Genomic DNA, 24,365 nt, shown 5'->3' with positions numbered 1-24,365 from the left:
TTCTTGTCTCGTCTCTTCTCATCACATTCTCTTGTCTTTTCTCTTCTGGTCTCTTCTCTCATCTCTTATCTGCTCATCTTGTCTCTTCTCTACTCATCTTTTCTTCTCGTCTCTTATGTTCTTGTCTTGTCTCTTCTCATCTATTCTCGTCTCTTCTCATCTCTTCATCTCGTCTCTTATCTTCTCGTTTTGTCTTTTCTCATCTGTCCTTCCCATCGTCTCTTCTCATCTCTTCGCGTCTCTTCTCTTCCCGCCTTGTCTCTTCTCATCTCTTCTTGTTTATTCTCATCTCATCTTGTCTATCCTTCTCTTGTCTCTTCTCTTCTCCTGTCCTCATTTCTTTTTTTCTCTTCTCTTTTCTTCTCTTCCCTCCTCTCCAGCTTTCCACTAGATGTAGGAGTGTGTCTGTGTGGATTTGTGTTCATTCCTTCATTCTACAGGAGCATTAGTGAGATCAGACTCTGATGTTCAGGATATTGATGAAGCTCCAGTTCATCTCAGAGGTGTTGAGTGGGGTTGAGTCAGGGCTCTGTGCAGAACACTCCAGATCACTTTCTCTAACCTTCACCTCCACACCATGTCTTCGTGGAGCTCCGGGGCTTTGTGTACAAGGACATCGTCATGCTGGAGCAGGGTTTTGGGAAACTGTAAAGCTCCAGCACACAGAGACGGTCTGAATCACTGTGTGTGCTTCAGATTTTGTCAGAAGAAGCACATCTGGGTGAGACGGTCAGGATGCACAAACTTTTGGACTTAGTTATACAAGCTCAAATAAATAAATAAATAAATAAATAAAACAAAAAATAAAAATACATGTGTACAGTTTAGATTCAATTGATGATTTTTGGCTAAATTTTAAAATGATCTGCTGATGGAATAAAAACACGTCAAGCCTAAAATAAGTAAAAGTGTCTTGAAATAAAGTTTAATAATATTTAGATATTTTATTTTAATAAAAAATATATATATATTTCATTAAAATATAAAAATAAAATTATATATATATATATATATATATATATATATATATATATATATATATATATATATATATATATATATATATATATATATATATGTGTGTACACACACACACACACACACACAAGATCATTTCCATATAAAGCAAACTTTATATTTATTTATTTATTTATTTTTCAGTTTGAAGCTGGAAAAAAATGAGTAAAAACCATAAAAAAGATTTTTATTAAATATTTTATTCATTCTGTCATAATTTTTTTTTGCTATATACAATATAAATACATATTTAAATATATATTTAAATGAACAAAGCAGAAAAAAAGATTTTTATAGATTTCTAGAAGATTTTTTAATTAGTTTTTATTAATTTATTTTTATTCATTTATTTAATGGATATTTATTTAATGGATTATTATTTATTTATTTATTAATATTTATGTATTTATTTATTCATTTAATGGATTTTTATTTATATTTATTTATTTACTTATTTTATATTTATGTATGTATTTATTTATTTATTTGATAGATTTTTATTTAATGGACTTTTTTTTATTATTTATTTATTGGATTTTTTTCCCTAATTATTGCTATTTCCCCCACGTCTCCGTTCCTCACCTGATGGTCAGGTAGCAGTTGTTCAGGTTCCCGACGGCGAAGAGGTCTGCGGCTGTCAGGATGTCGATACCGTGTGGGAACGTGCCCTGAGGAGAGAAATCTCAGAGTGCATCACGGCCGCTAATCCGCTCACTCGACATGCAGCAGAACGACAACAAAAAAATAAGACGCGACTTGAAGTGTAAATATGTCGAAATCGTCGGGTTTCAGTTACGCTTCAGGGGTCGTGGGTTTTATGTCCAAGAGATATAAAGTATGATTAGATGCAACTGAAACTCACACGAGAACTGCTGCTAGCACTCGTGTGTGTGTGTGTGTGTGTGTGTGTCTGCTCCTACCTGCCTGCCGACATTTTCTTGGAAAGCAGCCTGCAAAAGTGAAAAGACCGTTTTATTATTTTTTTCCACCTTTATTTTTACGCCAAAGGTGAAAAAAGGACACAATATCTTTAAAATAAATAAATACATACATGAATGAATAAATAAATAAACAAAAAAAATAGATAAATACATACATAAACAAATACATAAATAATTAATTATTTACTAATTAATTTTATTATTATTTTTTACTAACTCATGTAATTAATGAACTCACCGAAGCGGCTTTCCTGCAGCTGGTGTTGCGGTCGAAGAGCGTGACGATGACCAGAGCGCTGATCAGAAAAGGAGAAAAAAGATGATTAATCCTCTATACCAGAAAATCATGGCTTTATACTGATAACGTGTTATTGTTGCAGCCCCTTCGTAGGGACTCGTACACGTTATCTCATTCTGGTCAGGTTTTCTGTCAGGAGATTTGTTTATTTAACATTTATGGAAGGAGTCTCCAGTGTCAGAGGATTCTCGTTCTCTCTGGTCATGTGACTAGCTGCAATTTTTCCTCGTCTCAGCAGTGATCTCTGAGCGAGAGGGGGAGGAGCCAACTCTCTCTCTCTCTCACACATACACACCGTATCGATAATCAGTTTCTTCAGGATTTCTGGAGTTTTATTTGAGGTTGTTGCAACCACAAATACTCAACATTGCTTTTGACTTTTTGATGAATTTGTGTGAAGAACGAGAATGAGGCAATGTGTGAAGAACATGGTGCTACATGTACAATGAGACACCATGTGAAGAACAAGAACAAGGCACCGTGTTAAGACCAAAAATGACAACATGAAGAATGATTGAAGAACAAGGGACGGCGTGAAGAACAAGAACAAGGCATGAAGACAGAGGCACCGGGTAAAGAATCAGAACGAGGCACAGTGTGAAGAACGAGACAGAGTAAAGAGCAAAACACTACGTTGAATAAGAACGAGGCACGGTGTGAAGAACAAGGAATGTTTGAATAATGAGGCATGGCGTGAAGAACGAGACACTGCATGGAGAACGAGGCACGGCGTGAAGTTCAGAGCCTTGAATGAAACCCTTTCCCTGTATTCCTCCTTCAGGATCAGCATATCGTTATCTTCCTCAGAGTCGAGGCTGAAACTCTGAAGGCGTGACATCACCGGATCTGATTAATGAGTTTCGGCAGCTGGGAATACGGAGGTTGTGCAACGTTTAAACAGAGCTGCATGACGAGGACCGGACCTCGTACCCCAGCCGCAGCAGCACGCTCTCCTCCTCCTCCGCCTCTTCCTCCGCCTCCTCTGCTCTGATCCGACTCTTCTTTCTGTTTTATCTTTTTTCTTTTCTTCCTTTTCCCTCTCCCGCAGCGCAGTGCAGCGCCCCTATCACCTTGTGCTGGCTCTTTTTCTACCCCTCCGTGCTGACATGCTGTGTGAACGTGCCCGCGAGGGATTCCCACAACACACACACACACACACACACACACACACACACGGAGAGAGAGACTGCCTTGAGGTAGATGTGCTGCTGGTGCTGTTGCACATGGAAAGAAAAACACACACACACACACAAGAGAAACCGACTTGTCCGTGAAGGTTTTTGACGGATGGCCTGAAGCGACACAAAACAGACGGAGTTTTTGAGCAGAAACGCCTGCACTCTTTATTGTTTTGGGTGCGAAATGTAACATTTCACTGAAAACAGGAGTTTCAGGGTCCGGCGCATTAACACGTCTGATCTAATCTAATCTGATTTTTTAAAATTATATATATATAGCAATTAAGGCGTGAGCTCACAGATCCCAGGTTAACGTGGCACAGTGCAGAAGGTGAAAGTGTAAAAGGATTCGGGATGCAGCCGGAGCGCGTGCAGAGCGAGCGGTGTCAGGAAAACGGCGACAGGACGCAACAAGCTCGAGAGAGAAGGCGACCGAAACCGCAGCGACCGAGTCGAAACCTGGCAGCGTGAGAGGAAACGGATTGGTGGAGGAAAGGGGGGAGGGGGGGTGTTAAGAGAGTGACAAAATGAAGCAGAGTCAGTTGTGGATGCGTCTGCACTTGTCTCGGGAGCAGGGAGGGAGGGAGGGCAAGAGGAGGGAGGGAGGGCAAGACGACAAATCACACACACACACACACACACTGTACATTTCATCATCCTCCTCCTCCTTGTCTTACAGGAGGATTTACTTTACAAATAAACAGACAGTGATTTACTTTTTTCCTGATCTCATCATATCCACATCGCTCAGCCCAAAAGTTGGGGTAAAGGGGTAAATAATATTCAACAAGTTTAAGATTAAATTTCTTCATGAGTCAGAGCTTCACCCTGGTCAGGATCATGGTGGATCTGGGAGCTTATTCTGGGAATACCGGGGCGTGAGGCAGGAATACACCCGGAATGTCCTGAACTGCCGGTCTGTCACACACTAGTGAGTTTAATTGAACAGTGAGACGGAAAAACCTGGAGACAAAAACAAATATATAAAACTCCATATCTATTAAAAAAATTCTGTGCTTGGAAAAATTCTGTGTTTGGAAAAGTTTGGAAAACTTTCCACATCGCTCAGCCGAAAAGTTTGGAAAAAAAAGGGGTAAAAAAATATTCTAAACAAGTTTAAGATTAAGTTTAAGAAATTTCTTCATGAGTCAGAGTTTTATCCTGGTCTGGATTGTGATGAATCCGGAAGCCTATCCCGGGAATACCGGGGTGTGAGGCAGGAATACACCCGGAATGCCCTGAACAGTGAGACAGAAAACCTGGAAACAAAAATCTATAAAATTCCATATCTATAAAAATTCTGTGTCTCTATACAGGATCCAGAGGTTAAAACAGATCTTTGTGTTTTAGTGTCAGAAACAGGAACAAAAACAAAAAACAGGAAGAGTTCTCGGATCGCAAGCAAAAGAAAAAAAAAGTATCCTCAGTTATGGACGATAATAAGACATAAAATTGAAATGCTTCTTCATAAACTTGTAAAAAAAAAAAAAAAAAAAAAAAACTAAAATAGAAAAAAAAGTGTATATTTTTTTTAAAAAACTGTGTCTAATAAATCATGAGGTCAAGGTCGATAAGTCAAGGCCGATACACAGCTCATGAATCGGAAAATATTATATACACAAGTGAGTTTATATATTTATAAACAGTTTATATGAGTTTATATAAGTTTTGAGAAAATATTTAAGCAACAAAAAATATTTTTTTAATAATTTATTATTTTGTATTTTATTTCTCCTGCCTGGATTCAAAGCATAATATTTAAAGTATCCAATCATGCATTATCTTTAACTTTTAAAACATAAAAAAATGAAACTAAAATAAATAATGCCGAAATAAATAAATAAATAAGTAAATAAATTAATTAATGCAAAATAAATAAATGCATAAATAAGAAACTTGATTAATTAATTAATGCATACATAAACAAACAAACAAACAAACAAATGAATAAATAAATAAAAGAACAAGGTACAGGAGCAAAAAGTAAATGTTATATAAAGTGAATAAAGAGTAAATAAATTTTTGAATAAAGAGTAAAATAAAATTTTGGTGAATTTCTCCATCATGGATGAAGAGACGTGAATGTAGCATGAAATCCCTGGAATTAAATTAAAACACTGTGGAGTGCACGTGTTAGAGCTTTGGAAGTTTAAATATACAAAAATTCCCATAATATAAAATGAAGATCATGGTGAATTATGTGAGGGTAAAATTTTCTGAAGTATCGCTGGTGAGTCCTGAGCGGTTTTTATTTATTTATTTATTTTTAAATAATTAAGAAATGTAAAAATTGTTAAAAAAAAAACAATAAAATAAAAATAAATAAATGAATAAAAATTATTAAAGTAAAAAAGCCAATAAAACTTTAAAAAAAGTTAAGAAAATTAATCAATTTTTTTTTAAAAAATAGATTCTTTATTTTTTAATGCAACACAACTGAAAAGGGGTAAAAACTTCTGAACTAGTTGCCTGCTGTCTCTGAGCTTAAAATCTGATAAAGTAAAGAATGTCGCTGCTATAAATAATCACTCTGACGTCTCAGGGGGATGAAAACGTGTGCATTTAACAGAACAACTTCTGCACTTAAACATGTTTAAGGTGAAATAAATAAAATAAATTTTCAGAGATTAATTTGAGCGTGAGAGAACAAAAAGCCCTTCAGGGAGGGAAAAATTTCCTTTGTGAATAAATAAGGCATAAACATATCCATGCCTTTTAAATATTTATTTTCATTATTTAAAATGATAAATAAAAATTAAATAATAAATTAATTAAATAAAAATTATATAAAAAATATATAATATTTATATTATATTTAAAAATAATAATAATAATGTATTTAACCAAAATACAGCAATATATATATATTTTACATCTATAACGTTTTAGGACTGCGGCATAATGTTTACAGAAATTAAATAAATAAATAAATGAATAAAATAAATAAATAAACAAACATTTAAATTTTTAATTTTTAAAAATTTAAATTATTATTATTATTTAATTCTAATAATATTTAAATACGTTTAAAGGAAAAAAAATTAAGTGTTTAGTGTGTTCACTCTTTTTGCTGCCAAAAACAAATAACAAAAAGAATAAATTAAAGAAAAGAATTAAAAAATAAAGAAAAAATTAAAAAAAAAGTTAATTAATATGCAATAAATACATTTATTAAATTGTCCCCTTATATAAGATTTTATTATTGTGTTTTATCCATGTTTCTTTCTCTCCCTTTCTCTCTCTCTCTCTCTCTCTCTCTCTCACACACACACACACACACACACCAGACACAGAAACCATTTGGAGAATAAATTAAAGGGTGTGATTGAGCTGAAGAACTGGGAGAGGCATCAAAAACTGGTTTCAGGCATCCAGCAGACATGCCTGCTACAAAACCCGGAGCATTCCTCCAGGACAAAAAAGAGACAAAACTTGCAAAAGGGCTGTGAATCAGCCTTGGGGTCGCCTGCGGCACAGACCGACTCGTAGAACCCAAATGTGACGTATGGAATTCTCTCAGCTGTGTGTGAGCTCTTAGATTGGTCCTTGTTCCAGTCTGATCTAGAAGAATGGGATGAAAAGCCAGCCTGGAGGTTACAACAGGGAGAGTCAGAGCTGCCTTGTTTTTTTGAGTGAATAACATGCTGAAGGTTTGACAAAGGTGCTCGTGTTTGGCTGTAATAAACAGGTTCTCCTGGCAGAGACGGACCTCACTGAATAAAGAGCGCAAAAACACAGGACGTCTGGTTTACGGTTTATGCGCTTTAAGCCATCGCTCTAGCGTCCGTCAGAGACTCTGATATGAAACTCGTTTTTTTTAAAGCAAACATAATGAGTGATGTATATTTTCCTCCTTAAAACTGCAGAGTCAGCGGTTAAAACTTAACAAGAGATAAAGTGTTTACTGTTCATGCTCTGAGCCATCATGTCCATTTAACATCAAAGTCGGAAATTATGAGTTACGAGATTTATCCGAATGCCACTCAGAGTCCGAGTTTGTTCCAGTACAATGCATGCAAGTTTTCCTACATCAGATTGTTTTATTCTTCTTATACCACAGCTCTTTGCAGACGATTACGATTACTCTTTCATTTGTTACAGGACAACATCATGAGTTTCATCCATCGGTATATAGACAAATATATTTAGAATAATCTTGCTGAACATCCGCATCATCGCTTACGCTACAACAGCTGGAAACAGACCAGCCTCTACATTTTTTACGCCTCTTGATCATAAGAAGAAATAATAAAAAAAAAACAACAACGGCGCTGGTCACATTGCGGAGAAACCACAACTTTCCAGTCTTTCCTCAAACATTAAAACTGGAGACCCCTTCTGTAAATATTAAATCTACACCTCTATACAGAAAATTTCCCAATGTCAACAATTATACATTTTTCTTTGTTACATAATACGTTGTTTTTTTGTTTTGTTTTTTAAAACCCATTTGCTATTAAGCCGCTATTAATCCTGGTGAACGAGCTGTTGCTATGGAAACGATAACGTAATTAATATAAACCTGTGATTTCTATAGGCAAGGCGTGTCGTCATGCTAGAAAAATGCCAAAAATAAGCGTTAGCTCTCAATTTACGATCAATTAAAATAAATCAACTCCTTCTGACCAATCAGGATCCGAGATTCAGTGGGGCGCTGAAACGAACGACGTCTCCCACTGCGTCGTCTCTCGCGCTTTTGTGTTAGCTAAAAAGAAGCTGATTAGAAGGTCGTGCATTATGGAAGCATGCTTTCGACCAATCAGCAACGTCGAGTCGATAAACTCAGCTCTAAAGCTTTCACTCCATAAATATGAGAAGAATCTATCCTGGAGCATGAAGTACTAAAAACCCTGGTTATGGCTGCAGAGGAATTCAAATTGTTCTTGGTTCCTGAGGTACGAACACACCCTAAACTTTCCTGAACACATTCACCTGTGCTGATCATTCGCTTTTAAAAAGATTACTTCAGACAAAATGCAGAGGTTTGGCACTTTTCTAGCTTAAATGAATGAATGAATGAACAAATAGTTTAGTAAGTTTGTTTGCTGATGTGTGTTGGAGGAGTGTATGAGATACATCTGATATGAAACACTATATAGCAAAACTCTAAAAACTCTGCTTGTTTTTTTATCCTCTTACTTACATTTTAGGGGCTAAAACATTCGGAGCTGGATGTGTTTCAGAGTTAGCAAGTGTATTAGGTGGCAAAGAAGTGTTTGTCTTCCCTATTTTGGACATTAAAATTCAGCCAATTTAGGTCCATATCCACTTTAAACACACATCACAACATATTACCAAAGGTTTTGGCATACCCCCCCCAAATCATTTTTAATTCAGGTGTTGTTTTTCAGGGGTTGGGCTCCGCCCCTTAGTTTCAGTGAAAGGAACTCTTAATGCTTCAGTTTCATACCAAGACATTTTTGACAATTTCATGCTTTGTGGAAACCTTCCTGTTCCAACATGACTGCACACCAGTGCACAAAGCAAGGTCCATAAAGACATGGATGTTAAGTCTGGTGTGGAGGAACTTGACTGACCTGCACAGAGTCCTGACCTCAACCCCATAGAACAAAGGGATAAATTACAGAGAAGAGCTAGGCAAAAACTGAGACGTCTGCCTTTTTATGCACATGAATGTAATATGGAGTTGACCCCGCCCCTTTTTGCAGCTATAACAGCTTCAACTCTTCTGGGAAGACTTTCCACAAGGTTTAGGAGTGTGTTTATGGGAATTTTTGACCGTTCCTCTAGAAGAAGCGCATTTGTGAGGTCAGGCACTGTTGTTGGACGAAAAGGCCTGGCTTGCAGTCTCCACTCTAATTCATCCCACAACATTTACGTTTACCCGCTGCAGCATTTGAATACCAAACTTAATGAACATATACAGCATATATACAGCAGGGTTGTGCTCAAAGCCGGTCTTACACACAACCCACTAAACTGGTTGGTAGCTCAGGGCCTCAGGTGGCTAGCAAATGAATTACCTGGCGATTTGATTGACATAAGGCTCCAGCTCTTTGGGGTCGTAAGCACGGGCGAACGCCCAGCACACGTAACACGCGGCGTCTCGGACGTCAGAGCCGAGACTGCAGGTTCCTATTCTCTCATCATACACCAGGGCTTTCAGGATCAGCGGGACCACTGGACACACACACACACACACACACAAGATAAAGATAAGTCAAGCAGAAACAGAATTTTGTTAGCTTAAAGACAAGACAAAGCCTGCAGTGTCAATACGTTTTGCTTGGTGGAAATAGTTAGAATATTGAGTGCATTTTAAATGACAAAACAACAAAGACAATTTGGCATAACAAACCAACTTCATCATCTAGCCACAGAGATATACAGTTTAATCAAGCGGCATTGTGGGTAATGTAGGAAAGCGTGACTTGTCATGTCCATGACTTGTCCATGAGTTTAAAATTTCATTACAATCATTCATTACATTCATCTTGGACTCTGCAAGACCTGTGAAGACATGTGAAGGTTATTTATGAAACTTTTTACAGTAGACACAGTCAAGTTTTTTGATAAAATGATATCTCTTATCTTATCAACAGAGCTTAACTACAGCTAAAATTCACCGCCTCCACATTGTGCATGTCCATGTTGTGTCTCCGAAACAGCTCGAGGCATGGATTCCACAAAACTCTGAGGGTTTGCTATGGTATCTGTCACTGAGATGTTAGCGTCAGATCCTTCAGGTCCTGTAAGTTGCAAGGTGGGACCTCAGAGGATCAGAATTGTATGTCCAGCACATATCGGAAAAATACTCGATCGGATTGAGATCTAGCAAATTTGGAGGTCTTGAGCTCTTTGTTATGTTCCTCAAATACTTCATGAACCATTATACAGTGTGACAGGGAGCTGAGAGAGGACACTGCTATAAAGGGGTGTACTCGGCCTGCACCAATATTTAGGTAGATGGTATGTGTCCGAAAATAATGTTCACATGAATGATAGGGCTCAAAATTTTTCCCCAGAGCACCCCGTCCATATTGCCTCCAATGGCTTGTCTTCCTCCCATAGTGCATTCTGGTGCCATCTCTTCCTCAAGTAAGTGCCGTACATGCACCCGGCCATTGACATGAGGTAAAAGAAAACGTCAGACAAGGACACCTTCTGACCCTACTCCATGGTTCAGTTCTGATGGTCAAATCTCCATTGTAGGAGCTTTCAGTGGAGGACACGGGTCAGTGTGGGCAATCACAACCACACAAGACCTGAGGTTTTGGAGATGCTCAGACTCAGCCATCTAGCCATCACAATATGGGCCTTGACAAAGTTGCTCATATGATCTACCCTGGAATCTCGGCAGAGGAATTTAATCTGTTCAGGAGGCTTTTAAGGTGAAAATGTGTATTGGGAAACAAATTTTCCCCATAAGAAATAATGTAAATGCAGATAATCCGTTCCAGCCACCCAAAAATATGACCAATATTCCCAATACAAAGCGTATACAAACTGTACGGCTGCTTACAAAGAACTGACCCAAGCCAAGCATTCTGTGTCAAGGCTCCTTACAGGAAGTCGTGCCACCAAGCTTGGGCTAAAAATAGAACAGACCACCCACACCATCAATCTGTCAACAAAAAAACGCCCGGAAAATCACCTAGCTTTTGAAGACAATGCTGGTATCGTGGGTTGAGTCTTTCCAAGACTGGATGGACTTCCGATGACTGGAAAAAAAAAAATCATAAAAACTATCTTCACTTGGCTTTCTACTGACGCTAACAAGTTTTGAACGGCTCCCGGACGTACGCGAGACTTAGCCGGCACTCGGTTGGGTTTGTTCGTATGCTGAAAATTCTTTGTATGCCGATAAAATTTCTTGCAAAATTTCAATTAAGGTGAAAATTCATAAGGGAGGGCATTCATATGTCAAGGCACCTCTTGACAGGTGCCATGGTAACGATGGTGCCATGCAAACACCAGGACTGATCGCTCTATATTCCAATGCACACACTGAATGCATTCTTCCCTCTAGGTATACTTCTGAGTTTTATTCTCCAAAACTCCTGGGTAAAAATAGTTACATTCCATTAGTTCTGAGACTTTTTCTAGTTAAGGAGCCCTTTAACTCTAAAATAAATGTCACAACCCCCTCCCTGAGGACATGATCAACTATTCAAATATCGGGCTCATTATTTAAACTTGTACAACAGTTAATTATTGTAACCCTGGAGACACAGACAGCATTAAGCCCAGAGACTAAGTCCATTTTGTTTTTTTGTAACCAAAATTTGGTTTAAACTTAAACCAGTCAAACCCAAAAACTTGATAAATTTTAGAAATACAATTTTAAAGAAACCTGACTGTCATTAAGCAGGCTCGGCAGTAACGACATGAGGAAATTCACCACCGTGAACATGAACAGGGTGGGGCTTTTTTTTGGTTTGTTTTATTTATTTATTTTTTTCTTTAAATAGTCCTCAGAGATGATGCTTAAAATATTAAATTGCAAAGAAAAAATGTCGGTGTAAAAAAATAAAAGAAAAGGTGCTTCAAACAAGAGAGAGAGAGCAAAAAAGTGCAAATAAGAGATATAAAATATCATTTGCTCTTTAAGTCACATATACTAGAAAAAGTTGCTTTCATAACTCATGAGTCATGATGCACCACTTATCCATTATACAACGATGGGGAAACCCACATCCATAGATAGGAAACAGAATATAGCTATATTTTTTTTATAACTGAGAGAACTGTAAATTTGTAAATAAACTCCCTTCTAGACATTCCCACAAAGCTCAGGCAAAACAGAAATTCAGCAACATGCAAATCCTGCTTGGTGCATCCTCACAGCCTCCACGCCCCCCCTCCCTTTTACCCCCCGTTACTGATCCTGATTCTAGTGCAAACACAACAGAACATGCCAAAGAGGCATGGCAACGATCTTAGGCTTGTGGGAGCCATGCTGGTGAATCGTGGCTCGGGGCCTGACTAATATTAGCTAGAGAGGTGTTGCCTGAGGGCTCTACCTGGGCACAGACTCCACCCCACTGACAGCTACACAGAGTGAGACAGTCATACAGGACCGATCAGATACAGCACCTGTAGTCCTCACACGCACTTCGACGTGGTCTGGGACGGCTCCGGCAGTCCGGGGAAGTTTCGCTCAGTGACCGGTGTCAGTCAGGAGGTGAGTGTCGTCCACATACCGAGGTATGTACTGAATTTGTAGGCAGGTGGCGGATGGTTAGACGTGATTGAAACGAGTCAATTGTTTTGTATCTACGAGTCACTTGTCAGAAATCGATGGTTGAGTCTGTTCTGGTATTTTCCTGCAATATTTTCAGTTACAGCAGCAGGTGTGTTTGATGAAGTAAATCCACCTGTTAGCCGTGGGCTGTACTGCACATGAGACGTTAAGAGAACTCTTTATAGATTGTAGATGTTAACCCTGAGAAATATCAATCATTGCTTCATTTTTTGGGCTCAATTATATATTTAAAAGACTGTTAGAATTGTTGTCATTCCACATCGTACCATCACTAAAAGTCACAGATTCACGCCAAAGTATTTTATCAACTAGAAATTGATCAGATATAGGACTATAAAATAACCCCTTCAGCTATGGTATACTTTCACAAAATGTATGATTATTATTTATTAATTTAATACAGATATTAAACGTATTGATTTTTCCAAACATTTCACATAATCTTAAACATGGTAAGATATTCCGACTGCAAAAGGTTTTCTAGCCAAAGAAAACTATAAAATAATCATCATGTGAAACCCAAAAAAAAAGGTATTTCACAACAGAAACTACTTGAAGCAATTTTATTCCTTCAGAGGGAGCGGCAGCACTTGCAAAAGCTAATCCAGAACTGGATTGACGAGCTGTTGTGACAATGCATGACAAGCAGGTTCCTTGGGGCAGTGTCTTAAACAACAGAGAATTTGCATGTAATACTTCTCAAGATAAAAAAAAAAACAGATCCTCACCCTTTCAATACCAACCCTGGGGCTTCTAAATCTTCAGCCTTTAGAGGGCTTTAATGAAGCATTCATTTGCTTGTCAGCTTTTGCATTTTCCTTGCTTTTGCACAGATTATTGAACAAATCATTAAGCCCTCTGTAAATTTAGACCAAAAGTCACAAAAAAAAGTCTCAAGTTATCTAGAAGTGAGAGTTGCATTACTCGGTTTAGAAATGCACAACTCTTTAATGCCAAGAGAAGAAAGAAAAACAAGAGGGTCTACAAGCGAAGCTCTTGCAACCCATGAAGCACCGTTATGAACATTAATCAGAAGCAGGCAGCCTCTTGTACTTCTGAGTTCAGGTGAGATCATCATGTGTGTGCGCAAGTGGCTTACAGGTGGGGTTACGGGAAGCAGGTGTCTGCCGTTTCCCACGCCGTCAGAAAAAGGATTCGAAGAAGCGGAGCAAGTCGACACAGGCCTGCGATTTCTTTGTCAGAACTGCTCCTACCTGTCGCTGCGTCTTAGGCCAGGAGTGTGCGGCAAAATCAAACAATCAGCAAAGTGCAAGCCAAAAAGCCCTGGAAAAAAACTGCCTCAGTGTATGCAAAACAGGCTCCTTGAGCTTGAATGTGTACTGTCTAGCTTCCAAATAGTACCCCAGGGGAAAAAACACAGAGCCCCCAGGGAACAGTTCACACAAGGTCAATTTGGGGGGAAAAAAAAAAAAGTTATTTATCAAAAAGTGTTTCACCTTCTCATATATCCATATCTTTCAGGACCAATAAACCTCAAGATGGAAACCCGTCAGGAGAGAAAACCGAAGAAGCCACATTACATTCCTCGTCCTCCTGGAAAGCCTTTCAAATACCAGTGCTTCCAGTGTCCCTTCACCTGCAACATCAAGTCCCATCTCTTTAATCACATGAAGTACAACCTGTGCAAGAACTCCATCTCTCTGGTGTCTCAGCGTGGGGAGCAAACAGGGAGAGCATCCAGAGCTCCGCAGCGCAGCACTTCATGCAATCAAGTACACACAGAACCATCGATGCCTGCTAAACCCAGTCCGATCCGACCAGAACACACGAACAGCAAAATGAGGATGATGGAAAAGTTGGATGAGTTGATCGTCCAAGAGGTGGATGGGGGTGACGATAGAGAAGGAAATGAGAGTCCTGTGAAAAAAGTTACAGAAAATTCTTCTGAGCTTATCAGCATTGAAAGCAGAGATTCAGGAACCGGTGAGACTACGACAAAGTGCGGTTCATCATCTGCCTTTTCTCCTGTTCCAAGGAAATGTGAAAACGAGACTAGGCCTCCACGAAAAGCAGATCAGCCCACTTCGCAAATTCCTGCTCGCGCTTACTTCCATCCTGGGCCAACCTGGGGGCAGCGAAGCGTGCCTGCACCCCTCAAGCCTGCAGATTACCCGCCATACATGCTCCCTGAAAGAACCACACATGCCTTTTACCAAACCTACTTGCAGAATCAAAGTGTCCCACCAACCTACTGTCTGAGTCTTCAAGAGCACAACAGACCTCTCGTGCCAGCACCTCTAATACCACCCAATCACTCTTCTCTCCTTCAACCATATCCATACAGATACAACCCACATTTTCTGCAAGTTCCACCTTTACCCTATGGTGTTTATCCTCCTGAACACACGCCATCCTTACAGGGCCCAAGGTACATTCCCATGGAGATGTTTGCCCATGGCTTAGAGCCCAGTGACTATGGAAGGTACACTTATCTTCAGCCAGGCACCTACAGCAGGCCATCAGAAGCCAAGGGAAGCCAACAGCATGGAGACAAGGCCACCCGGCAGAGCCCGATGGCTGGCTGTGCTGCATCGGGGTCTCCGGACCGGCCGAGCATTGCAGATATCATCCAGCACCAATCTGTCAACCCACAGAACTCTGCTCATCAAGAACCACAGCCTACCGGCCAATCAGACTGCATCACTCCAGGAAAGGAGCCCGTGACAGAACCAGAGAGATTATCGAGAAATCTGAATACCAAACAACAAGGGAACAGTACACAAAAGCAAAGAAGGTAGGTAAAAATTTGTGATCAGTACATAAACATATACGTTGCATTGAAGCAAAGTAAAACCAATAAACTAAACACTATCTTTCCTCTTTTCAGAAATATTGTGGAAGGCACTACTCCCAGTTCTGTGCAATGCTCTGGCTTTTTATCAGAGGAGGCTGAGGATGAAGACAGTGAGGATGATGCAGCTCCTCTAAATCTGTCCAAGCGGGACTGCAACAGATCCGTCTACACGGTTAACCACATATCTGATGAGGAGATCGATTCAGAGTCAGAAAGCAACGATGAAGATGCCCCTCTAGACCTCTGTCTCCGTGCCCAGAACAATAACCAGGTCCAGACAGATCCTACCATGAGCTCAGACGATATCTCTGAACAAGTCTGCGTCAGTCAAGTTCAGACACCTCTGTCCGAGCAAGAACAGTGTGAACGCAGACACTCTGCTGCGTTCGCCCTCTGCCAGCTGGCCAGCTCCAGCAACATCAATACTGCTGAACTTCCTTCAGAATCACACAAGGACACTCAAAGTCCGAGTTACCAGCAACCTGCCCTTAACCAGGCTCTTAATCGGGACACTCCTGGCACAGGCAAGTCTGAGCAGAACACTGCAGTCCAGGGGCAGAAACGAGCAAGTGACAAGGCCACAAAAACAACCAGTAAGAGAATGAGGGTGAACGAGCCGGTCCGGGACAAGAGGAGGAGAACCCAGAACTGTTGATTGACTTTCTTAAGAGGGACGTTTCATTTGCATATAAAAGCTTTTGAGCTATGTTGCAGCACAAGTACAGACTTACCTTTAACATGTATGTTTTGTAGATAGCTTTTCTTACACGTAGCATCCTCAGATAACCCTGACTTCAGAGTGCATGCATAACCCCACATTGTACTATTATGACATGTTCAAATATTTCATTTTTGTGCAGTAAATAAAGTGTTTGCAAGATATAAACAGCATGCGGAGTATTTATAATTGTTGACAAAAATTTAACACCTAGCTTATGGTTCTCTATATCATCACGTGATTCAGATACAGGAATGATACTTGCTATTATCTCTTGATAATATTCTCAATTTATATTTATATTTAATGAACCCACCATCTGGGAGACGCGAAGGAAGCAGCAATCCTCTGCGGCCAAGTTCGGCTAGAGCGAGGCAACCCCCATGCCATGCATTCCCCGTCTCCTGGAAGCTGGAATACCAGAAAAGGAGGAAGCTTCATAACTCATCCTGAGAAAACTTACAGTCAAGCTTCCAGCTTTTTCCCATCAAAATGGAGCCATCCTTGACAAATCAGCTAATGATTCTAATGAACTAGCATCAAATCCTTACCTAAAACAGTCTAGGACTGAGCCAACCACTTCGTCAGCCAGCTCCTTGGGCAACCTACCAGTCACCCTCCCAGTCCTGCAGGTTAAGAAAAGATAAAAAACCATTCCCATCAATCTTTGCACCCTAGAACAAATATTCAACTGCGATTATTTATCTTCTAAGCATATCCTGAAGAACTGAAATAAAGGAATGCTTCAGGGAAACAATTTACACACTCATAATTTGTGTCTCATTTAGCCAAGACGCTCTCCGTGTCCGAATTTTTTTCTTGCTTCTTAGGTCAGTTTTGAACAGTCGCTACAAAGCTAAAGTAGCAAACATGTACTGGAAGCTTGTGAGCACCGATTTGCATCAATGCAAATTGTATACAGAATTTAGTGTTCGATTTGAGATCTGGCTGATCACCTCCATTTGAGGTTATTGGAAAATTTGTGTAAATTTGTTTAATACAAAACACTGGATTAAACGGCAAGGGTAGGCTGAAAACGTTCTCACCCTTTAGCGGCAGACCAGCGCACTATCGCTTCCTTGTCTTTTAGACCGACCAACAGCTGTTCTGTAAGAAAAAAAATAGAAAAAAATGTATCTAAGTTAGAGGTGGACATCTGCTGTCTGACCGCTTTTACCACAACAACGGTTAGCTTTTTTTTGGGAGCAGTGGAACGTACCAATGACATTCTCCACCTCCTCGGGAATGTCGTAGTCCTCCTCTGGGCTGATGGACTCCAGGTCGGGTTTTACATCCAGAACCTTTCCTGTAGCCTCAGACTGAGCCAGGTTTATCGCCAGAGACCGGCTTCCTCTCTGGTATCTGGATAAAAAGTACACTCTGTATGGTCACTTACTACACCGGAGAGTCGCGGAATTCTCAATTACGATTGGTCGGAAGGGGTTTGTTCATTTTCTATAACTCATATACATATAACTTTAATTCAATTCGCTTTTAACAATGGACATTGTCTCGAAACAGCTTTACAGAAATATAGAAACACAGAAAAAATGCTAACGTTTAAAGCTAAGTTACTATTTATTTGTATACGTTTAACCCTAATGAGGAAGCCTGAGGCAACGGTGATGAGGAAAAACTCCCTAAGATGATATGAGGAAGAAACCTTGAGAGGAACCAGGCTAAGAAGGGAACCTCATCCTCATTTGGGTGACCAACTTTATCATTTCTATAGCAACAGCTCTTTCAAAAGGGACTCGGACATCGGACGCAGCATGTTAAAAGTATACGTTGAGATGGACCTTTATGGAAGGAGTCTCCAGTGTCACAGCAGGAGGTAAAGATGTATCTAAGCTTCCCGGCAACATCCAGGCTGGTAAGAAGACGTCGGCTTTAGTGTAGCTGTTGTAGCCTAAGTGACGGACAGGACCTAACCTGTTTTACGTTTATGTTCCGCGTGATTAAACGTAACTAGCGTATAAACAGTTGGATCTTTTACGATTAAAAAAATTTCAACATTTGGAGTACAATACTGCTCTGTTGGCAGAAGATAAAATATTTGTGTGCTTGTTAGACAGTTGGGATGGGAGTCAAGGTTCAGCCAGGGCACAGCGTTCCCGGTGCAGTCAGGCATTAAGGTCTTGCCGGGGCTTGATTTCCTACCTTCTGGTTGGAAGCCCTGAGTTACAGTTTCCCCTGATACAGTGCCATTATCTATATATACCCTGCTCCTCTCTAATCACTTCTATCACTCCATACTTCTCCATAAAGCAACAGTCTGATGGTAAACTCTACAATTCTGAAGCCTGGCAGATCTTTTTCTGCTCTCTGTCGAGTTGCCCGGTGTTTCCGTACTTGCCTAGAACCCACTCTTGTCACATTCCTTCTGAGACTCAGAGATGTAAATCACATTCTCCTTGAAATTTCGGCTGTGATTCATACACACCGGGGTTGAGTTTCCCGGAAACATGATCAACATATGGTATCTTCAGCATCACAAATCTCTCTCTGTGTGTCTCTCTCTCACACTCCCTCTTTGTCTTGCTCTCGTTCTCTCGTTCTCTCTCTCTCACTCTATAAGTCTGGGTCTCCCTCTCTCTCTCCCTCTCAGTAAAGCTCTCTCTCTCGCACTCCCTTTCTCGTCCTCTCTCTCTCTTGCTCTTTCTGTGTCTGACTCTCTCTGTCTCACTCTATAACTCTGTGTCTCAGTCTCTCTCCCCAACTCAGTCACACTCTAGCTTTCTCGCTCTCTCTTGCACTCCCTATCTGTCTTGCTCTTGTTCTCTCTCTCTCTCTTTATCTCTCTCTCCCTATCTGTCTTGCTCTTGTTCTCTCTCTCTCTTTCTCTCTCTCCCTATCTGTCTTGCTCTTGTTCTCTCTCTCTTTATCTCTCTCTCCCTGTCTGTCTTGCTCTTGTTCTCTCTCTTTCTATCTCTCTCTCTCGCACTCCCTGTCTCGCACTCCCTCTCGCTCTTTCTGTGTCTCACTCTCTAACTCTGGGTCTCACTCTCTCTCTCCTGCTCCCAAGCATGCTCTTGCTCTCTCTCTCTCTCGCTCTTTCTGGGTCTGACTCTATCCGCCACGCTCTATAACTCTGGGTCACTCTCACTCTCTCTCTCTCTCTCTCTCTGTGTCTTGCTTTCATTCTCTCTGTTTTACTGTTCTCTTGTTTTACACGTTCTTCTTGACTTCGACCTCCATGTAGTCATCTCACACTCAACTTCATTAAAATAAATAAATTAGATATAATAAATTAAACAAAGCACATGGATTACAGAAAAACCGAAAAAAATAATCAATTAAAAAATTATTTTAAAAATTACAATTTTTAAAACACTGTCCTAAAGCAGTTTTGCAGAAATTATATCAGGATGTTCATTTTAAGTAATTTAATTAAATTTAATTTTGATCTCTTACCTCCAACTGGCCAGGCGCGGCTTGAGAAAGGTGAGGCCGAGTCTCTGCACCACCTTCACGGCCAGCTTCCTCAGCATGGTCTGATTACTCTCCGCTATCTTCTTCTGGTCCAGGTACTGCAGCACTGTGGGGGCTGAGGAACATCACGGTAATGTCTCTGTAATTCTACTGAAGTTATACCTGAACTGTGGAATGTTCATGTGGAGCTGATACACACCATACTGCAGCAAGTCCTCTCGCTTCCCGTGCTTGAAAAGCTGAGCCTGGAGAACATGGAGAGGTTTCTCAGCAGGATTTGGAATCAAAATGTCCTATCTATCTATCTATCCATCCATCCATCCATCCATCCATCCATCCATCCGTTTATCCACCCTGACTTTCATTATTTTCCTATAACTGCCTGGAGAACAAGAAGTGGTTTCTCAGCAGGCTTTGGAATCAAAACGTTCTTCTGTCCATCTATCTATCCATCCATCCATCCATCCATCCCATCCATCCATCCCGTCCTTCATCAGCTTCTACAAAGCAAGAGCTGACACTGGAGACTCCTTCCATAAATGTTATGTTTTACAGATACATTTAGATCAGCGATGGGCTGTTACTAGAGAAACGGTAGAGTATTGGAACGTGATCTGATCCGAACTGGAAATAGATTAAAATCCAGATCTGAATCGGTTTCATCTACACAGCAGCTCGGTGTAAACAGAAACCTGGAAGGAACGCACGTCAGGTCTAGTCCATTCTTGCAGAAGCCGCAGCCTGGTGACATTTCAGCTGATGTACAACTCTGATGGTGCTTTTGTTTCCCCTGGCATTCCATCACACAGAGCTCATCACACAGAGCTCATCACACAGAGTTTATCACAGAGCTCATCACACAGAGCTCATCACACAGAGTTTATCACAGAGCTCATCACACAGAGCTCATCACACAGAGCTCATCACAGAGTTTCACACAGAGCTCATCACAGAGTTTCACACAGAGCTCATCACAGAGTTTCACACAGAGCTCATCACACAGAGTTTATCACACAGAGCTCATCACAGAGTTTCACACAGAGCTCATCACAGAGTTTCACACAGAGCTCATCACAGAGTTTCACACAGAGCTCATCACAGAGTTTCACACAGAGCTCATCACAGAGTTTCACACAGAGCTCATCACACAGAGCTCATCACACAGAGCTCATCACACAGAGTTTATCACAGAGTTTCACACAGAGCTCATCACACAGAGTTTATCACACAGAGCTCATCACAGAGTTTCACACAGAGCTCATCACACAGAGTTTATCACACAGATCTCATCACACAGATCTCATCACACAGAGTTTATCACACAGAGCTCATCACACAGAGTTTATCACAGAGCTCATCACACAGAGTTTATCACAGAGCTCATCACACAGAGTTTATCACAGAGCTCATCACACAGAGCTCATCACACAGAGCTCATCACAGAGTTTCACACAGAGCTCATCACAGAGTTTCACACAGAGCTCATCACAGAGTTTCACACAGAGCTCATCACAGAGTTTCACACAGAGCTCATCACACAGAGCTCATCACACAGAGCTCATCACACAGAGCTCATCACAGAGTTTCACACAGAGCTCATCACACAGAGTTTATCACACAGAGCTCATCACAGAGTTTCACACAGAGCTCATCACACAGAGTTTATCACACAGATCTCATCACACAGAGCTCATCACACAGAGCTCATCACACAGAGCTCATCACACAGAGCTCATCACACAGAGCTCATCACAGAGCTCATCACAGAGCTCATCACAGAGCTCATCACACAGAGTTTATCACAGAGCTCATCACACAGAGTTTATCACAGAGCTCATCACACAGAGCTCATCACACAGAGCTCATCACACAGAGTTTATCACAGAGCTCATCACACAGAGTTTATCACAGAGCTCATCACACAGAGTTTATCACAGAGCTCATCACACAGAGTTTATCACACAGAGTTTATCACACAGAGTTTATCACAGAGCTCATCACACAGAGCTCATCACACAGAGCTCATCACACAGAGCTCATCACACAGAGTTTATCACACAGAGCTCATCACACAGAGCTCATCACACAGAGCTCATCACACAGAGCTCATCACACAGAGTTTATCACAGAGCTCATCACACAGAGTTTATCACAGAGCTCATCACACAGAGTTTATCACAGAGCTCATCACACAGAGTTTATCACACAGAGTTTATCACAGAGCTCATCACACAGAGCTCATCACACAGAGCTCATCACACAGAGCTCATCACACAGAGCTCATCACACAGAGTTTATCACAGAGCTCATCACACAGAGTTTATCACAGAGCTCATCACACAGAGCTCATCACACAGAGCTCATCACACAGAGCTCATCACACAGAGCTCATCACACAGAGTTTATCACAGAGCTCATCACACAGAGCTCATCACACAGAGTTCATCACACAGAGTTTATCACAGAGCTCATCACACAGAGTTTATCACAGAGCTCATCACACAGAGTTTATCACACAGAGTTTATCACAGAGTTCATCACACAGAGTTTATCACACAGAGTTTATCACACAGAGCTCATCACACAGAGTTCATCACACAGAGTTCATCACACAGAGTTCATCACACAGAGTTCATCACACAGAGTTCATCACAGAGCTCATCACACAGAGTTTATCACACAGAGCTCATCACACAGAGCTTATCACACAGAGTTTATCACACAGAGCTCATCACACAGAGTTCATCACAGAGCTCATCACACAGAGTTCATCACACAGAGCTCATCACACAGAGCTCATCACACAGAGCTCATCACACAGAGTTCATCACACAGAGTTTATCACAGAGCTCATCACACAGAGTTTATCACACAGAGCTCATCACACAGAGCTCATCACACAGAGCTCATCACACAGAGTTTATCACACAGAGCTCATCACACAGAGCTCATCACACAGAGCTCATCACACAGAGCTCATCACACAGAGCTCATCACACAGAGCTCATCACACAGAGCTCATCACACAGAGTTTATCACAGAGCTCATCACACAGAGCTCATCACACAGAGCTTATCACACAGAGTTCATCACACAGAGTTCATCACACAGAGCTCATCACACAGAGCTCATCACACAGAGCTCATCACACAGAGCTCATCACACAGAGTTCATCACACAGAGTTCATCACACAGAGCTCATCACACAGAGCTCATCACACAGAGCTCATCACACAGAGTTTCACAGAGCTCATCACACAGAGCTCATCACACAGAGCTCATCACACAGAGCTCATCACACAGAGTTTATCACAGAGCTCATCACACAGAGTTCATCACAGAGTTCATCACACAGAGTTCATCACACAGAGCTCATCACACAGAGTTTATCACAGAGTTTATCACAGAGCTCATCACACAGAGTTTATCACAGAGCTCATCACACAGAGTTTATCACAGAGCTCATCACACAGAGTTCATCACACAGAGTTCATCACACAGAGTTTATCACAGAGTTCATCACACAGAGTTTATCACAGAGCTCATCACACAGAGTTCATCACACAGAGTTCATCACACAGAGTTTATCACAGAGTTCATCACACAGAGTTTATCACACAGTTTTAAACGCCTCAGGCATGAAAAGAAACAACACAGCAAAGACGAGAACCAACTGACACCACTCTCTCTCTCTCTCTCCCCCTCTCTATAACTCACTCTCTCTCTCTTTACTTCTCCCTCCCTCCCTCCCTATCCCTCCCCCTCCCTACCCCTCTCTCTCCCTCCCTTCTTCTCCCTCCCCCCCCTGTCTCTCCCCCCCTCTCTCTACCTCTCCCCGCCCCCTCTCTCTACCTCTCCCTCCCTCCCTCCCCTTCCTGCCCCCCCTCCCTACCTCTCCCTCCCCCCCTCCCTGTCTCTCTTCCTCCCTCTCCCCTCCCTCCCTGTCTCTCTTCCTCCCTCTCCCCTCCCTCCCTGTCTCTCTTCCTCCCCCCCCCCCCCCTCCTCCTTCTCTCTCCCTCCCTCCTCCCCCTCTCCCCCTGCTAGCTCCCCCCCCCTAGTTTCCCCCTCCTCTCTCTCTAATGGTACAGAGTTGTATAGAAGAACAGAAGAGGTCATGTTATTAAATCTAGAACTCTTACACTCTGCGGATCAGACAGATCTCTGGGTTTCTCTTTGTGTCTGCTCTGTCAGCAGGTGAGGAATAAAATACCTGGCCAAGTTATAACTCAGTTAGCTCCTGACAAGCACCTGTACACACACACACACACACACAGACACATTCCACCTCTCTCACACTCACATACACACTCAGCACAGACTCCACCTCTATCATACTTACACTTACATTCACACACACACACACACACACACACACACTTGCTCTGTGTAAATAAATAAAAGTGTTTACCAGAGACTGTAGAACTCCATCCAGTGCCATGGTGGACTGGTGAACCGAAACTCTCAGGTCACAGGACTGGGAAATGATGCTGAGACTCCAGTCCATGAAATCTCCCAGTCTCTTCTGCTTCACGTCCGGCCGTGTCACGAACCTGCAGCACCGCATCACACCCTTCAGCTTCAGTGTTACTCCACTACACCTCCTGATCACCTCCAACCTTTACTCCACTACACCTCCTGATCACCTCCAACCTTTACTCCACTACACCTCCTGATCACCTCCAACCTTTACTCCACTACACCTCCTGATCATCTCCAACCTTTACTCCACTACACCTCCTG

General features: G+C 41.3%; 2 protein-coding genes across 3 annotated transcripts in view; one reads left to right on the top strand and one right to left on the bottom strand.

Moving 5' to 3' along the window:
- The window catches only part of tbcd (tubulin folding cofactor D), a 59,603-nt gene that overhangs the window by 28,400 nt on the left and 6,838 nt on the right, over positions 1 to 24,365 (bottom strand). Inside the window, exons 7-17 of the mRNA XM_058377597.1 lie at positions 24,034 to 24,175; positions 19,825 to 19,870; positions 19,608 to 19,740; positions 17,413 to 17,555; positions 17,240 to 17,300; positions 16,745 to 16,819; positions 16,510 to 16,604; positions 9,419 to 9,575; positions 2,197 to 2,254; positions 1,938 to 1,967; positions 1,600 to 1,685 (exon numbers count right to left, since the gene is read on the bottom strand). Of these exons, the coding sequence (XP_058233580.1) occupies positions 1,600 to 1,685; positions 1,938 to 1,967; positions 2,197 to 2,254; positions 9,419 to 9,575; positions 16,510 to 16,604; positions 16,745 to 16,819; positions 17,240 to 17,300; positions 17,413 to 17,555; positions 19,608 to 19,740; positions 19,825 to 19,870; positions 24,034 to 24,175 (1,026 nt within the window). The remainder of the gene's footprint in view (positions 1 to 1,599; positions 1,686 to 1,937; positions 1,968 to 2,196; positions 2,255 to 9,418; positions 9,576 to 16,509; positions 16,605 to 16,744; positions 16,820 to 17,239; positions 17,301 to 17,412; positions 17,556 to 19,607; positions 19,741 to 19,824; positions 19,871 to 24,033; positions 24,176 to 24,365) is intronic.
- znf750 (zinc finger protein 750) lies at positions 12,420 to 16,329 on the top strand. Of its 2 annotated transcripts, none has more exons than XM_058377598.1 (3): positions 12,420 to 12,579; positions 14,143 to 15,415; positions 15,509 to 16,328. In XM_058377598.1, exons 2-3 carry the CDS (start codon positions 14,160 to 14,162, stop codon positions 16,128 to 16,130), a joined length of 1,878 nt encoding a protein of 625 aa, XP_058233581.1. In that variant the 5' UTR covers positions 12,420 to 12,579; positions 14,143 to 14,159; the 3' UTR covers positions 16,131 to 16,328. The 2 variants fall into 2 exon arrangements, with proteins under 2 accessions (XP_058233581.1, XP_058233582.1); XM_058377599.1 differs by having other exon boundaries at positions 12,451 to 12,602; positions 15,509 to 16,329.

The sequence above is a fragment of the Hemibagrus wyckioides genome, linkage group LG24 (assembly GCF_019097595.1).
Source record: "Hemibagrus wyckioides isolate EC202008001 linkage group LG24, SWU_Hwy_1.0, whole genome shotgun sequence".
In the NCBI taxonomy this organism is placed as follows: Eukaryota; Metazoa; Chordata; class Actinopteri; order Siluriformes; family Bagridae; genus Hemibagrus; species Hemibagrus wyckioides.
This window is presented reverse-complemented; position numbering and strand designations above follow the sequence as displayed.

What these genes read in the sequence shown, in the direction of transcription:
- znf750 (XM_058377599.1), top strand. Translation starts at nt 14,160, where the DNA reads ATGGAAACCCGTCAGGAGAGAAAACCGAAGAAGCCACATTACATTCCT. An exon ending in AGTACACAAAAGCAAAGAAG is followed by an intron (nt 15,416 to 15,508) that starts GTAGGTAAAAAT and finishes TCCTCTTTTCAG; the next exon opens with AAATATTGTGGAAGGCACTA.